General features: G+C 37.4%; 2 protein-coding genes across 3 annotated transcripts in view; both read right to left on the reverse strand.

The window, feature by feature from the left end:
- Positions 1-15: 15 nt before the first annotated feature.
- Positions 16-10302, reverse strand: vill (villin-like). The gene is made up of 20 exons (XM_043226465.1): positions 10252-10302; positions 8640-8719; positions 8479-8553; positions 7930-8123; positions 7738-7846; positions 7074-7184; positions 6792-6997; positions 6531-6609; positions 6338-6436; positions 6089-6242; positions 5873-5973; positions 5650-5787; positions 4963-5121; positions 4584-4763; positions 3138-3283; positions 2919-3063; positions 2511-2699; positions 1915-1974; positions 1560-1769; positions 16-371 (listed from the first exon to the last, which is right to left on the reverse strand). Exons 2-20 carry the CDS (start codon positions 8706-8708, stop codon positions 258-260), a joined length of 2538 nt encoding a protein of 845 aa, XP_043082400.1. The 5' UTR covers positions 8709-8719; positions 10252-10302; the 3' UTR covers positions 16-257.
- The window catches only part of ctdspla (CTD (carboxy-terminal domain, RNA polymerase II, polypeptide A) small phosphatase-like a), a 39580-nt gene continuing 30702 nt past the window's right edge, over positions 8640-17517 (reverse strand). For both annotated transcript variants that reach the window (XM_043226472.1, XM_043226471.1), the window contains 5 exons: positions 17003-17095; positions 15806-15991; positions 13469-14846; positions 10252-10388; positions 8640-8719 (listed from right to left, as the gene is read on the reverse strand). In XM_043226472.1, the coding sequence (XP_043082407.1) occupies positions 14721-14846; positions 15806-15991; positions 17003-17095 (405 nt within the window). In that variant the 3' untranslated portion in view covers positions 8640-8719; positions 10252-10388; positions 13469-14720. The remainder of the gene's footprint in view (positions 8720-10251; positions 10389-13468; positions 14847-15805; positions 15992-17002; positions 17096-17517) is intronic.

Below are 17517 nucleotides of genomic sequence, written 5' to 3' on the forward strand. Positions count from 1 at the left end.
AACATCTCAGAAACATTTCTCGGCATACATTGTGTTTTTATTAGCACTAGAAGTCACGTTCTACTGTATGTGACCAATACAGATATTTTGGCGATACAATTTTAAAGTTTGATATTAAGATATTTACAAAGCATTTCTATCAGCTTTTGAGTTGAAACGTGAATAAATCGATGACATTTTCTTGGTGACAATCTTCTAGCCCAAAATACACATGAAGCACAATAATCGGGTCTGAAGATCAGTTTAATAAAACCAACTCAAAACAGCCCTGCCTTCTTTTTAAGGTCGTTCTGACGCCATTTAGGCAGCCGCTGGAAATTGTCACGGGGGCATCCGAGGAGATTCTCAAACTCTGCGTCAGTCAAATATTCCTGAAATAAAAATGACCAAGCTCTGATTTTTAAAGACCGACTCAAAAGTATGGAGGTTTGATTCTTTCACAGGATTGAAAAATAAAATAAAAAGTTAACTGCAACTTTTTAGCTCATGAATCTGACTTTTAGTGCAATTCTGAGTTAATATTAGTGCTGTCAACAGGTTAATCGGGTCTAAAATAAAAGCTTTTGTTTACATAATATATGTGTGTATAATTGTGTGTGCGCGTGGGTGTCTGTATACACACACAAACGCGTGCAATTATATATTTAAGAAAATATGTTTATAAACTCACAACTGAGAGAAAAATAGATATGTGAGATAAAAAGTAATTCTCTCAGAATTAAAAAAAAAAGCTATATAACGTAATAATTTCTGTACTCTATAAATTAGCTACAAATTCTGTCACAATGAACCTTTTTTTATTTTGCCGAAATATATACTGTGGATATTTAATATATTTAATAAATGAATATAATTAGTGTGTGTATTTATATATGTGACCCAGAACCACAAAATCAATCTTGTTTTGCACAGCCAGAGATACATTGTATGAGGATAATATGCAAAGATCACGTTCAATGAAGATATTTAGCCAATTTCTTACTGTAAATATATCAAAACTTTTTGGTTAGTAAAAAACTATGTTCAAAGAGCTTCACTCTCAGTATTTATGTTCTTTATATATATTTATATTCCATATTTTCAAATAGTTGTATCTCAACCAAATATCGTCATATCCTAACAAACCATACATCACGGAAAATGTATTTATTCAGCTTTCAAATAACGTATAAATCTCAATTTCTGAAAAAATTGACTGGTTTTGTGGTCCAGGGTCACATATACATAATAAAAATACCCATACGTAAATTATGTACACAAAAACGTATTCTGGGTGCGATTAATCACGATGAATCATTTGACAGCACTAGGTAATGTCTCACGGTTCCGAACATTTTTCACAATTCTGGAAAATAATACTGCTCATAATTGCAAGATAACAAATTCAGAGAAAAAAAAATATCATTACATCACAATTCTGACTTTTATATGAACTCACAACTGAGAGAAAAATAGATATGCGAGATAAAAAAAAGTAATAAAGCAATTCTATCTGCATTTAAGAAAACCCTTTTTATTTTCCAGAAAGCGGTTTCTGTGTTGCCGGTCTCAGTACCCACCTCTCGTTTTTCAGGGTCCACTCCTTGAGGAGTTTTAACTAGCTGCTCAGAATGAGGCACCCCAGAAGGCATTGCTCTGCTGGGAGAATGGTCTGCGTACACAGCGGAGACGGAGGAGGACACCCTCTGATTCCCCGGACCTCCGGGAGCACTGTAGCTCCCTCCGCCCGCTCCTCCTGTCTTCTTATTCAGGTTTGTGTTGTTGAGACTCTACAGGAAATGAGGTTGATATCATGTTTAGATTTACACAGAGATGCGGATCGTAGCGATATCTGAAAGTAATTTGATAACATTTGATAAATCGGTGTAAATGAATTAGGAGAAGCATTTAATCAGTACGGTTAAAGCTTTTTACCACAGTGATTTGCGAAATTTCACCCATCTTGCTTTTCATCTCCTCATAAGAAAGGCCTCCCTAGAATATAGAGTGAAACTGAAAAAGTGTCTTATGTGGTGTGATGGTGGGAAAAAAGTGTTCAGAGTCAACACGAGATTGCATTCGTTACCAGCTTTGACTTTCATGATATTGAATATTTAACTTTAAGTTTGATTCCACCAGAGGATAAAAAATAAAGGTACTACATGATGTCAGATTTGTGAGGTTTAAACTCTAATTCAGAATTCTGATTATGTATTATTTATTATGTTAAAAGAGAGATCAATATATAATTGTAATTGTAGGAGAAGAGTAAGCCTTTTTTTACCCTTACCCTATGGAGGAAACAAGTTTCTACGCATTTTTATGTCAAATAATAATCATTTTAACTTATAAATTCAAACAATTTGGGGAAAAACATACAATGGAGATCAACGAAAATGTGTTAAGAAAGTAAAAGGATGCATTATAAGATGATTATGTGGACTGATCATGTATTGTTAAGTGATTATGTGGACTCAACGTCTCAAGATGTAGTGAATTTGTTGTGCATTACTGCCCCCTGCTGCACTCACGCTCCACTTATGAGCATCCCAAGCATTAAACCAGCCGGTGAAGGTGGGAGGCTCATAGCCTTGTTTCACAGAGGTGATGGGTGTCCCAGGGTCCCGTCTGGCTGGGTGGCTTTTAAGATAGTCCACCGCACTGCTATAGGACTCCTGAGTCTCGTACTGATTGGCTGAGTTGCCGATCCAAAGAAAAATCTGAGGGAGGAAGGACATTGACACGTAAGAGCGGGAGCTTTTTAGCTTTTTAATGCCACGAACCCCACCCACACCCTTTTTCTCTCTCTGTATTTGGCCGTCAGTTTGAAAACCTGAACTTTGGATAGTTGTTTGACGCTATTTTTCTCTGCGTATTTTGCATAACCAGCCATTTCACCGCAGCCTCGTTCAAAAGGAGCGCGACCTCTCGCGGCCCACCTCCTCCCAGGTGTCCAGGAGCATGACATCATCCTCGTCCAGGTCGTCCTGTGTGAAGTCAACCACTTCTGTCATGAGGAACCGGCCCGTCTGATTGGAGCATTCAAACAGACGAGGTTCGTGAAGTGCCACTTCTTTCTCCAGTCTGGTGGAGATACAGAGGAAGTCAGTGGAAACGGCTGACCGTAGTCTAGATTTGATCTGGTTTCATGCTTGTACCTCTTGTCGCTGGCGTATGGAGCTTTCCCTCCCAAAGCCACCCAGAAGGCAGCCGGTTCCTGTCCTTCCATCACTATCTGCTTGTCCTGCTCAGAAAGCAAATCAGCTACGGCTTTTCCCATCTCCCTCTCGTCTCCACTGCAGCCCTGTGAGAGACAGAGACCCACACGAAGAGAAAGAGAGAGAGATGTAAAAATATAACAAGGATTAACCAGTGGATAAACTACTAGCTGTTTTTGATAGAAGTCTCTCAGTAAACATTTCTTTGTCTATTTACACTACATACACTCGTTGGCAGAGGCTATTTACACTAACTCCTCCCACTTACGCGTGATTTGGATTATCAACATTACAAAAGACGCTTCAGTGACGCAGATGGAAAATGTGTGGCGTGTTATTTTGACGTGATCAACCCGGGTTTAATTCCGCCTTTTAGTCAACTTTTGTTTCCTCCCTTTTCAGAAAAGCATTTATTGTCAATAAAAATGAAGGAAATAATCCAAAAGTGGAGAATAAAGTATAGTAAGTAGAGTAAGGGCAGGTGTAGGAAGGGCTTTATTGTCCCAATAAGGTGGTATTCATTTAATAATTAAATTACTTTTTTTACTTTTCATAAGTTATTATTGCATACTGTTTAATTATGTACTACAACACAGAGGTGCAGATAATTGCTGCTATTTGCAATAAGTAGTATAAATAGCAGACAATCATGCTATTCATCTATTGCTATTAGCAGTTAGTGGTCATTTTTTCAACACGATGCATTACTGTGTTTGCCATAGGTAAGATTATAAAACAGAAAAGAAAAATACATTTGCAGTTTTATACAGGAAAATTTGGTCAGAAAAATTGGTCAAATTTGGCATTAAATTGGTCAGAAATGACTGTAAAGATGTGGATAATATTAAGTAAAAAAAATTATATTTCCTATAAATACTGTTCACTTATCAAAAATACGTTGAAAAAGATTTTCCTTTGATTATAATCATTACTAATAATAACAACCATTATTAATATTTGAGCACCAATAATAATTACAAATTTAGCACCAAATCAACATATTGGAATGATTTCTAAAGGATCATGAAAACTGGAGTAATAACTGATGAAAATTTAGCAATCAGCGATTGTTGTAACAGGAATAAATGAGATTTTTTAAAACTGTAATAATTTTACATATTAATAAATATAATTATAAACATTTACTGTGTTTTTGATCAAATAACTGCAGTTTTTATGATCGTAACAATCATTGCAATTTTTTTTTTCTTATTCTTATAACACATTTTAGCCAAAGTAACATTATGTTTAGCTTGTTTTAATGTTATACATTTTAGTTTTAGTCTATATTTATTAAATTCAACCGATTATTTTTCAATAATTTTATAATTCCCAGATTTAATCGTTATATTTTACTAGCGTATATTTCTATTTACTTATACTTGCCTTGCCATACCACAGGAAGACATTCTGATGAGTTTTGAGCAGAAAGACATCATTGGTGTTTAGCGAGCCGGCTCGGGCGGGCACCTCCGTTGCTTTGGTGTTCATCTCGTGTGTTCCTCTGACCTGGAAGAATCTGGCACCAGGGTCAGGGTTCACAACACCTGGTCTACCTGTCCCACCCTAAGAAAAAAAATCAGTGACTGTCAATGAAAAGCTACTTTAGTACTTCAAAGAGGCAAGATATGACATTTATATATTCTATGACAATGTATGCAAGTAAATAAACACATATAAATACATATTTGGTTACCTGTAGGTATATAATAACTAATTCAGGTCAGAAAATAATTTACAATTTAGAGTTATAAGACACAATCACCTCAAAAATGATGAGTCTGCCCTTAAAGATGGCCAGGAAGTGTCTGGGCTCTTTTCCCATGACCACTCTGACCTGCGTTGGGGCTCCATTGTATTTGTTATCCAAATTCACCGCCTGATAAGCACATGCCGTCACCTCATCCTGTGTAGCATGGCGACCCTGGAGAAGACATGCTTCATGTCACAGGATCTCCAATGTGTACATCCAGATCATAACGTATTGCGTGTTAATCTGCATAATGCATGTGAATATGCTTGACTTTTAAATTTACAATGAAATATCTGATTTTTTACGTAATGCAAGTTACTTTGATTTCTCATTCATTCGTGTACACCTCTGAAATTAGGAGCACAAATAGATTTGTAGCAAACCATTTTCACAAAACAAAACTTTTTTGTGGAGAACATCCAAACTTCACTTGAACAGTGAAGTCATTTCAAAGTCACTCCTACAAGGGAAGGTAGCTTTGAGAAAAAATCAAGCATTACTTTTTTGATATTTTGTTATCCAGTACAATCAAATTCATTTGTGTGAGTTTATTGTCCTGTGAAAGTACTTATTTTGGGCGAGTGGATCTATAACTGCGATTCTTTGCATGATATGTTTTCTCCACACATTATGACATGAAAGAACTTCATTTTAGTGTATACTGTGTTGAAGATAGAGTATGCATGTTACGCTCCTCACCTGCCACATGTAGAGGATGTACTGCGCTTTGTTGGCTCTGTTGTAGGTGTACAACACTAGATAACAGTCTCCTCCGTAGAACTGTCCGTATGTGCTTGGGTTTACCTCCTTCAGTTCAAGATTCTCAATGCGCCAAACCTGAACACAAAAGAGAGCAGATGTCTGTCTGCTGCGGCGTGGTAACGATACCAAACTTTTGAGTTCGGGTGTTATTTTATCAGACCTGAACATGTCCCGAGGCGTCGTCCACCATCCGCTCCTGAGCAGCCAGCTTCGGCTGAGCATGAAGCTCCATGACGTCAAACTTCACCTGATCCACTTTAGCTGCAATAACAGGTGTGTATACAATCAATCTGACCAAATCACATGAATAGACTAACGTGACAATGCTGAAACATCTACACCCTCACGTGACAAATAATGCTGAATGACCAATCACCTATCTTTCCCACTGTATGCATCTTTCCCAGTCCCTGAGTTTGTCCTTTTTCTTTCCAGGACTTGAAGAGATGTTTAAACATGGCGGATTCACCTCCTTCACTCATGACCTCCACTTTTGTGTTGGACGGATAGTTCTTCGCTTTTATAAAGCCCTTGAGGGATGAATATTTTTGTGTGCACCAGTTATGACGCATATTAAATAGATACACTACTTATAATCCTACAGTATGAAAACACGGATGCTTACGACCGCCCGACTCAGTGCTGAGCGTCTCTCTTCATCTGATGCTCCTTTTCCTTTCCAGACCATTATCGAGCTGCCACCTTGATCTAAAATATAGCAATCCTGAAAACAAAACATACTTCGAAGATTAAATCACAGATAGCTGTGCATCATGTAATCGTACTACGGGTGTTTTGGTAGACATCATGTCTCTCACAGAAGAATTCAGCAAATCCTGGGTTAGTGGACTGGCAGCCACTTCCTGTACCAACAGCTGACCACTGGCATCAGACACACTGAGAACAACAGAATTATAATTACATTTTACTAAAAGTTAGCTCTGAATTGACAGTCATCAACATCGTTATCAGAAACATCAACTAATCATGAAAGAACGAGAGATAGACAGACATAATACAGACAGACAACAATAAACAATAAAAAGATCAAACAACGCGTTGTGTTTGAGTGTTCATACTGGTACAGTTTGACGTTGGAGATCTGGTTTGGGTCTGGTTTATCATCAGGGATTGGCTCTTTCAGGTGAACGGTCCTATGACCTAAAACAGATAGCATGATCTTCATGAGGTCAGGAGAGGCTTCCTCCTGCCCACCCTCAATCAAACCAATCTGAGCGCGGCCTCCACGCTCCCGGTCCCTGATGTCCTGAGCCAGCATCACGGCCTACCAAAGAACAGAACATATCCACACATCATTTTATTATATATCCAGCACAGTATCTTACAGTATCTTTCATTACCTTTAATTTTTCTTGTCTGTTGCTTTGAGGACCGTTCCACTGTATTATTGCTTTTCCCAAGTCCAGCAGGAATATGTCCCCTAGATTAAAACTGCTCCAGGAAACCTCCACCTGCACACACACACACACACACACACACACACACAGCTCCACTGAAATTCTCACAGAGAGTGCTGGGTAGAAATCAGACATTACCGAAACAGTCCTGTTCATTTTTCGACAGTAGTCCTGAATAATTTGTGGGGTGTACAATATTTAACTTCCTGACTTTTTCAAGAACCCAGGCCATGTAATAGAGAAACATCAGAGGACATGAGGACAGCATTGATGCAGAGACAAGATTCTTGACTCTCTTGTGCATTGAATTCAATCATTTAAAGTATGACAGCTCTATTTACTGATCCTCTTAATGCTGGCCCTTCGCCTGCAATATAAATATCTGTTCACTCAAACTGAACTGCATTGCAAATCTTCTAATGCGCTTTAACCACAGTTAGAATCCAACTCCATCTCTTTGTCTGTCTGTGTTCTGTGAAACAAGATTTTTTTTCTTTTTTTTATTATTCATTTATTTATTATAGGAAGCATCAGCTACTTCATATTTATACAGCGAGTCTTCACTGTTGTAGTATTGTGACGGGAGGTGTCTAGCGCAGCAGTTCACCTCTCTTGCAGTCACTTGTTTCGTTCCTTTGACGTGAAGCAGGCGCTGAATGTTATACACATTGGTCTCCACGTGTGAGAATCCTGACCCCACACCTCCTTTCTTATATCTACAGGAAACAGGACAGCGTGGACATAGTCAAACCGTCGTGGAACTGGTAGGGGCAAGCCAACATGTTTTTATGTCACTCACATGAGGCCATTCTTGAAGTAGCTTTTGAATTTAGCCGATTCACTTCCCTGGACTTCGCGGTATTGAACCGGACTTCCGCCGAGACTCTCATCCAGTTGGGTCACGTAGATGGCTGCTGCTCCCTGCTCGTCCTGAGAGGAAGCGTTGCCTATCCAGTAGTGGATGTCACTGGATTGAGTGGCGCTGTTGCTCACCTGAGTGACACATGCCAGATGCATGAAGAAAGACGCGTGCTCACGAACGTAAAAAATTATAGAATATTACTACAGATACAATCGAATTAAATACATTATTTTTTTACTCATTATTATTAATTACAATGTATTTATTGCATGCATAATACTCTGTTGTTTTAATATTAATATTTCTAAACAATTAGCAACATTTTTAATAATATAAAACTTCCATAATGTTAACTTTCTTTGTGTTCCAAAGGACATACATTCTAGTCATTATCACTTCAAATACTTGAGCAGTTCTTTCTGAAAGCACTATTTAAAATGACCTCAAGAGTATAATGTGAATAAGATTGAATAGCAGATGACTTACATTAAGAATAATGTAGCAGTCACCTTCAAAAAAATTTCCATATGCTTGCTCTGGGACAGGGACCATTTTCATTTTCTGAACAAACATAAAATGGAATAATATATTAATATATATGAAATCATAAAATATATTACATTCGACTCCAAAAAAGGATTTCTTACACTGATGGTCCAGATCTGCATGCCAGGTTTTCGCTGGATGTTTTTTAACACATCCTGGGCTTCCGTCATTCTGCTGTTTTCTGAGAAGAAATAAAGCTGAAAATATCAGAATTTAAACCATAACCACAAAATAATGCATCACAAATGACAAAAAAATTGTCAAAAGCACATTTTGCCAAAGTTAATCTAAATCAGACCTAAATTCACGCTTGCATTAGAAAATACAGTATAAAGGAATAATTTGCAGTATTATTGAATGTGACACTTATGAACACATAACAAATATATTTCACAATACAAATAATAAACATTGGCGTATCACAATAACACAATGTGTTTCACTAGTGTCACATTTCAGCTGTTGATTAAATGTTAAGACATATTTTTGTCTTCTAAGAGATGGTTTTTTTTTACAGTGCTTCATCACTCCTAACACTGAGCGACAGAGAACAGATGGTTTATGAAAGAATGATGAAGAGAATATGCAGAGAATCTGTAGCGCTAAACAGCCATGGCCAGTGCTATGGCAACAAATGGATTTCACTTTCAAGAATCTGCACAAAAACCACTCAGCAACAGAAATGTGTACCAAAAAAATAGACGAATAAATTTCAATTACAACAAATCAAGCATCCACATTGCTCATTACGTTGAAATGTTTCGCAACTCTGGAATCATGCAATGGGCCAAAATGTCATTGAGATGTTTCATCATCCTTGTCCAGCTAACGACTTTGACTCTGAATACATTTAAAATGCAGATTCAGACAAGCTGTGAATCTTATTAGGACTAACGGCCTGCAAATAAGCAGCGTGGCGCAAACAAAACAACAGCTACGCATCAGCGACCGGTCCTCCCTCATAAAACTCGATGCTAACAGTGAAAAGAAACGCTGACCTTTCGTAATCGCAGCACAGCTGTTGCTAAGAAACTGGGGCGCGAGAATATTGACTGAAATATAGTGCTGAGGGTGGAGCGTGAACACAAATATCGCACAGAACAACCTTGGGAGGATGCAGAAGACACAAACACACCGATTCAACAGAAATATGGAATCGGGAAATGGTATTTAGTGACGAAATAGGCAAACTAAAACACAGCTGTATGCTGGTCGTACTGTATATAAATATGATAAAGCCTTTCATCTTTCACGTGATCATATCACATTAAGAACATTAATTATTGCTCTGATAAACAGCTCGGTCCTAAAGAAAAAAAAACTGTATGTACTGTACAAGCACTTTGTATTTAATACTTGTGTGTGCTTTCTGTCCTGAATGACTGGTTTTCCTGTCTATTGACAAAGCCTTTTAAACAACGGTCAGCACAGGCTTTTCCATGAATCCTAATCAATGAGGATTAGTCTCACATTTCCCAGTGGGAGTTTAAAAATGCACGCATTTCCATCTAATCTAGAATATAACATAGTAAAATTCCCATCAGCATGTCATTCAGAAAGTTTGCTTGCGCCGCAAAGAAGCAAAACACACATTTAGATACTGTAAACTATTTTTTTAATGTAAACTTTTTATTTTATACTATTGCTTTATAAAAAATGTCAAACTCTAGCACATACTGCATCATTATGATGATATAACATCATTTTTCTTACCTGTGTGCCTTGCAGAGAGGTATTGTTCAGCGTAGTAATGTTTTAATGAGTTCTGACGAATCTCTCTGAGTGGTTTCCTCTCCCTCTGTACATTGTTAATGTGTGCCGATCAGGGAAGGGCTTGTATCTGTCCAGCCCTACAGGTGAGAACACACCTTAATACCCACACAAGACTTTATATGGAGAAGAACGGGAGCTCCTTTTGACTTCTTACGCACATAACCCCACATAAATAAACCTTTAGAAACAAACCAACACAAAAGACAAAAACCGAAGGCTACAACGGTACATGCGTTTCTGTTGTGTGATGCCAAAATGATCCTATAAGAAGTCAAATCAAAAGTGACAAACAAAAAGGAAATAATACTTTTATTTTAAAAGGATGCATTGATTACAATCGAAAGTAGACATTTATAAGGTTAAAAGTTATGTGTGTGTATTATTATTATATATATTATTTCATATATTTAGATCACCATATGTGTGTGAATTATGTTATAAAATAGGTTTCTTATACACCAAAAACATATTAGAATGATTTCTGAAGGATTATGAGTCACTCAAAACTAATATATATATATATATATATATATATATATATATATATATATATATATATAGTGTAACATATAATGACTGCTGAAATTCAGCTTTGGCATCACAGCAAAAAATAGCATTTTTAAATTTATTAAAATATAAAGCAGTGAATTTAAATTGTAAAAATATTTCTCCATATTATGGCTTTACTGTATTTTGATTAAATGCATCCTTAAAGAGGATAAGACATCTTTAAAAAAATTTTTTTTACCAAGCTGCAATTTTAAATGGAAATAACAAGTTTGTTTTAAATTGGTTGAGACCAGAAAAGAAGGACGTATATTAATTCAGTCAAAACATCCGCTCACGTTTCACGCTTCCCCGTCTTGTGTAAAACTTGATGACTTTTCTCTCCGTGTGTTTCTCAGAATGATTTGATAAGTGGCCACTCTTTTGCAATACAATGTACAGGACGACAAAAAGGATGTAATGTGTATAGGACTTCTATGATATATTCCAAGTCCTCTTAAATTTCCCTCAATGGTGGAATCTTTACAATAAATGATATATTCAGATGTGACTTATTCAGCTATATACATGCGTTTTTTACCTTATAATGTCCCTTCTAAGATCACTCTGATCTTCTAATACATTTAATAGGGCAAAAGGATTCTGTTTCTTTCCCACGCTTATCAAGCTCAAAACGGTGTGTAAATAAGGCTAGTGCGAAACTCCTCGAAAAGGCGGATTCCTTTACGGCACCGATATATTTACGGCAGTGAATTCCTCTCACTTAATTGTAGGGGGCCACCAAAGTCAAAAACACACATACTACTTACAGCTGCTTTAATGTTATTTACGAAAATGACTTAGACTTAGAATAGTGCATGAGTCATATAGACTACTTTTTTGGTTTTTGCATGCTTATCGAAGCTTGAAAACATCGGTCCACATTAACATGAAAAAAGGGACCATTACCGATATTTTTTAATTTTGTGTTTCACAGAAGAACGGCGTACGCGTTTGGAACATGAAAGCGAGGAAACACGAAGTCAGTTCATAAACCTCCCCATGAATAAGGAATCTCCTTCGTTATCACGTATTCTCTCAGTTATATATAACAAGCTGGTTTGAAGCCGGTGGAGGTCAGACTGGAGCGTCTCTCTCTCTCTCTCTCCTGCTCTGGATTCCCCTCACATCAGCTCTGCGTCTCGGCTCTTTCACGCTCAGATCACAAGGAACGCTTCAGACGGGAACGCCGCAGACACTCGGGAGAGCCAGAGAGAGGAGACAGTGATTAATCTCTTCCACTCCAGCAGATGGAGAGAAAGAGCGAACGAATCCCCCGCGAGAGGCTCTTGGACAGATATCAGAGGCTTCCGATGGCAAGCGGCCCATCAGCCGCTAACAAATAAAGATAAGTAAGCGGCAAAAACGGTGCTTCATTAAGGTTTAGAGGCTTCACCTTAATTGCAGGCCAGAATCAAATTCGGAGGGAGACAGAGAGGGGGGGGGCATTGTGTGTGCAGAAAAGCAGAACATTACAAGAATAAAAGAGTGAAGGCATTTATAACAAGGAACAAAAACTTATTTCCTGATTGATATCAGCAGTTTTACTGATTAAAACAAGCTTTACTGTATAACAATTTTTTATGTTATCGGTAAAGATTTTGATGATTTTTATCCTGATTTTCAAGGGTCTGTCGAAACGGAACACTTTCTTCTCTTTCCCTCATTTGTTTTCCTCTCTTCAGTGTCAAGACATTTAAATTCAATCAATCAGTAAAAAGCGTTTGATTCAATGTGAGGCACTTAAGTTTATGTGAAGAAACAGGGTTTGGGCAAAACTTAATTATGTTTTCCCCGATGCCATTTAGCAGCTGATTGGGAAATCGGTGTTTATGAAGAAACGCGTCCAAAGAAATATCTTGGTGGTACAATAAATAATGACATTTTCTTTGCATTTAACACTGCAACCTTTAGGTTTTAAGAGTACTTTCCTCACTAAGGGCATATAACACACACACACACACACACACAATAGTAAAGCAAACAGATATGACTCATTTGAGCAACCCAACATGAGAGAGCTCATATTCAGCTGTTCCTTTCATTCATCATCCCAGAGACACCTTAGGCAAACATTTCTCGGACAGCACCCAAATTCAAAAAGTAATTTTATACTCTCAAACACACAGAGCCGTTTTCATTTCTAAGAAGTAAAACACACAATGCATAAAGCTCAAGGTCATGTGATTCACAGAGGTTCCCATATTTGGATATTCTGAAGTTAATCATTGAGGTCAGGAATTTACGAGAGTGCGAATACATTGTAAAACGTATTGAATCAAATTTTTAATCTGGTTCTAAGCAAACGAGAAATGATTTACTTTAGGTCGCACCAACAAGAGTCGGTACAAGTCAAGCTTTTTTTACTTCAACTGACACACAGAGGCCCGCTTTCATAGGCAGGATTAGGACACAGTTTAATCAGGATATTTAAATGGTTTTTATAAAAAGCATTACTGGTGCGCATCTTGAGACAAAGCAAAGGCAGTGCGAGTTTCTTTCACCGGAAACGACTCAGATTTACATTTTAGTTTAGGACTAAGCTTAAGCCTCGCCTGTGAAACTTGGGAAAATGTTAAATGCTTGTGAAATAATGCTAAAACCACCTTACCTTTCTCAAACTCCAAGGTGAACAGATGCTTTAATAATGTATAAATGCACAGCTGACCACCACCACATATTATTCCATGACAAAAAATACCCGCTCTCCTCCAAAGCTCTACCAGCAGAAATGACTATTCACTGTCACCAAAATGGGCTTTTGGTTGCTGCTCCGAAAGCGAACTGCTTAAAGTTCGTGGCAAATCATGCAGCAAACTAACGGAGCGCTCAGTTTGCTCATTAACTACATTTCTGAGCACTCCATTCTTTACACAAAATCTTGCTGAGGAAAAGCGAGCATATTTAAATTCACTGTACTGTAAAGGTGGTGTACAATGGACTTATTGTGTGTAATCCGCTCGTGGCTTCCCAGCATCGCTTTAGAACTTAATCAAGTGGACAAAAACATGCGAGACGTTCTTCATACTGATTGCATCTTTTATTTTATTAACGATGATAATTCATTTCAGATCCTGACGTATTGGATTGTTGATTAACTTTAGGTTCTTTTCACAATATATTGTATTATTATTTTAAATCACAGTTGGGTAATAGATGCAAACGTTTCTTCTGAACACAATGCTTATATGCCATGTTTCCAAAGGCCTAAAAGAACCCAAGAAAATAACGGCATCGCCTTTTGCTCGATAACATCGTTCAGTCCGATGAAGACTTCTGACCGTCACCGAAAAGTCTCCACCAATTTTAAAAGACTTAAACGTTCGCTCTTACAGTAAGTGTTTGTTTAAAGGTTTCGAATTGTAAATATGCAGCATACAAAAACTCATTTGCGTCCCCGTAAAAACAAGTCGGAAGGCACTTGGTACGAGAGAACGAGAAAAAAAAAAAAGTAAATCACAGTTGTTGGAACTACCGATGACGCCACGGAAAAGACTGCCTGCATAGCCCGAACAGAGAAAACAAACAAACAAAAAAAGTTCTACGTGTTTTCACGCCGGTTCAGAAAAATAGCAAGCCTTATTGTTTCTCCTGGTAAATATACTCAAGGATAGTAAACTCTTGTGTTTCTCTTAAAAACAATGCTTTTTTTTCTTCATTCTGCATCAAAAGTTGAAATAAACTGAGTGTATATATTTGCTTGCCGAGGAATATTATTGGCCGTTGGTCCATTGAGAGAGGGATGGAGTGGCGTTGCTTCGTTGGGTGAGTGGTGTCCTCTAGAGGCCAGGGCCCAATGGTGGCTCGGCCCGAGATGGCTGGAGGGGGTGTCTGTGTTTGCAAGGCAGTGCTGGACCCGTATGCTACCTGGCCCTCAGGCTCTGTAACACACTGTAAACGTCTGTCTCTTTGCTCAGGCCTTCGAACAGTGGCAGTAAATCCAGCAGCTCGGTGTCTGTCATGTCATCAAACCACGACTGCACCGGCACCTGCAGACACACAAACACCATTTGATCGTTGAATAGAAAAGCAACTGTACATTAAAATAATTGCAGAAATAATGCAATTGTTTTGTTATTGTATTAATATTAATATAATATATAATAGTGTTAAATTCAAATAAAATGTTAACAATAATGTATTATTATTTTATTAATTATATTGAGTTTTTTTTACAGTACAACATTCACAGCATTTACTGTAGCTGCTCCATCTTTCCATTCAAAAAAAAAAAGAAAAAAAAAAAGGAAAAACAGCATCAGCAGGAAACATAGATTTAATGTTTGCTATGTCAGAATTTCGAATTATTCATATTAAGTCTTTTCCGCAGGTAAAAATGCACCTCAAGCACTTAATTTGCAAACATTTTTTACGCTCACTTGAGGGGATTTCAATCACTCATATCTGATGCAATACTTCAATAATAAAACACCGGGTCACTGAAACATATCTACGGAAAATAATGAAAAAAAAAAAGAACAGCGCAGAACAATTTAATTAAATTAAATTTGCGATTTGGATTTGGTTACGTTTAATTGTGGAGCCCTAGCACTTTTAACAGCAGTGACAGATAAAAGCACGTTTGACATATGCAACCAACTTATTTTGCCACAGGCTTTAATCAGCACCTTCAGCTCATTAGCTCGAATACAGAATAACACGTTCTCATCAAACAGAAGGGATGCGAGCGTGTGTAGGAGGTGACAGCTCTGAGGTACAGTGCTGCAGCTTCCTCCACAGGTCTCGGAGGCTATAATTGATGAGAAGTTTTGACAAAGGAGTGTAAAGTGCCAGTGGCTGAGTTCTACCTCATTAGTTCCACTGGAAAGAAAAAAAAGATTCTGGGATGAAGACATAAATTCATGCACCAGGAGTCAACGGGCAACCTAGATTGTACAGTGATAGCGTGTTCTGGGGCTGTGATGTCAAGGCCCGCAGTGATACCTACAGCATTTTCTGGATGGAAGATGTAGGAGGCAGGCGAGTTGTCCACTATGATGACTTTGTTGAGCTCTCTGCCCAGTCGGCTGAGGTCTTTGACGTAGTTCCCCCGGTGAAACACGCAGGATTCCCTGAAGAGCCGTGCCCTGAACACTCCCCACTGGTCCAACAGGTCTGCTACAGGGTCAGCATACTGCAAAAACCAAACAGAGACCAACAATAACACTTTACCTGCCTGCATCTGTGCATAAAAGGCATTGGTACATTGTCCTAAAGTGGGGAAAAAAAAATATTAAAGAAAGAATGTTTATGTATTATAGTTTACATTTGACAGGTACTCAATTTGTTTTAATATATTTAGCAATTTATTTTTTTTAAATATTTAATTTTTACTGCAAAAAACGTATTTTCAAAAAATGAATAACAAAACTTCAGCAAAGCAGTTTGGCAGCAGAGCCAAGATGCTATTTTTGCAAAGTAATAATAATAATAATAATAATAATAATAATAATAATACATTTAAAATAAAGAAATGCAAAACACTTTAATTAGAATATATAAAATAAAAAAATAAATTAAAACATTTTTCATATCTGTCTCAAATCCAGCCCCTCAAAATACCTTGAATAAATATTTTTAATAATTTAATATGAATTACTGAATTAAATAACACACACTTTATGTATAAGTTGCTTTTGATTTTGATAAGGAAGCAGTTTCATCTCAGGAAAAGCATTTACTATAAACACCAGTGGTGCATAATACATCATCTCTAGGCAGAGATAAACGATTATCAATGCATGAACCAAACTCACTGCAACTCACTTTCCTACACATCATTTTTTTATTATATAGGTATATATATATATATATATATATATATATATATATATATATATATATATATATATATATATATATATATCACAGAACAGCAAAAATGTTCTAAACAACATTAAACTTCCTCAGCGAGTGAGCTTCACTGATTCCATTACTTATTAGCTTAACGTTCAACTTTTCTCAACTTTGTTGATTCACTGGGTTCCCACACACACACACACACACATTACAATGCTAACATTGCTAACGTCAGCTTGACTAAAAAAGGTCAAATGGACCAATATTAAAAACACAGACTAGAAAGCTGTTAGTCGGTCCTAAAGATGGTTTATATGCAGTCTGAAGAAAGCTTGGGAAGTCTTACCTTAGCCAGACTGGCTGTAAAAAGAACACATTCAAACAGTTCGCCCATTTTCTGCAGAAACTCATCCACGTGAGGCCTCTTCAGGACGTAGACCTTCAAACAAAAAAAAAAAAAAAAAAAAAACAGCTATTGCTGATGTAAAGATACCACTTTGTGTTTCTGCTGACAGAACAGAGGCCCACACTGAACCTTTCAACAAACCTCTTCGGAGAGTTTCAGTCTTCAACTTGTAGTTCAGTAGCTGCAACCAAGTGCAAGTAATCAAGAACAGGCCAACCCTGATCCACAAAGCCTATCCTGGATTACTTGAACCAGGTACCAGCCACTTCGCAGGCGCTTTCCAGCAACAAATGAGCTCCATCGACACAGATTTACAATCAACACACTCCAGACTCCCCTCAAGTATGTGTACTCTGCTCAGGCCGGTGACATTTGTTTACTTCAAGTTTTAGCTACCTCGAGCAAGCACTGCTGACTACATCACACCCAATGACTCGAGGACAATGATAAAAAGG

This window comes from Puntigrus tetrazona, chromosome 24, assembly GCF_018831695.1.
Source record: "Puntigrus tetrazona isolate hp1 chromosome 24, ASM1883169v1, whole genome shotgun sequence".
Classification (NCBI taxonomy): Eukaryota; Metazoa; Chordata; class Actinopteri; order Cypriniformes; family Cyprinidae; genus Puntigrus; species Puntigrus tetrazona.

Bases quoted from the DNA above. Each gene is read 5' to 3' on its own strand.
- vill (XM_043226465.1), bottom strand. From the start codon at position 8,708: ATGACGGAAGCCCAGGATGTGTTAAAAAACATCCAGCGAAAACCTGGC. The intron at 8,124-8,478 runs GTAAGTCATCTG...TGTGTCACTCAG, and splicing joins ACTGCTACATTATTCTTAAT to GTGAGCAACAGCGCCACTCA. The intron at 7,185-7,737 runs GTGAACTGCTGC...GTGTGTGTGCAG, and splicing joins AACAAGTGACTGCAAGAGAG to GTGGAGGTTTCCTGGAGCAG.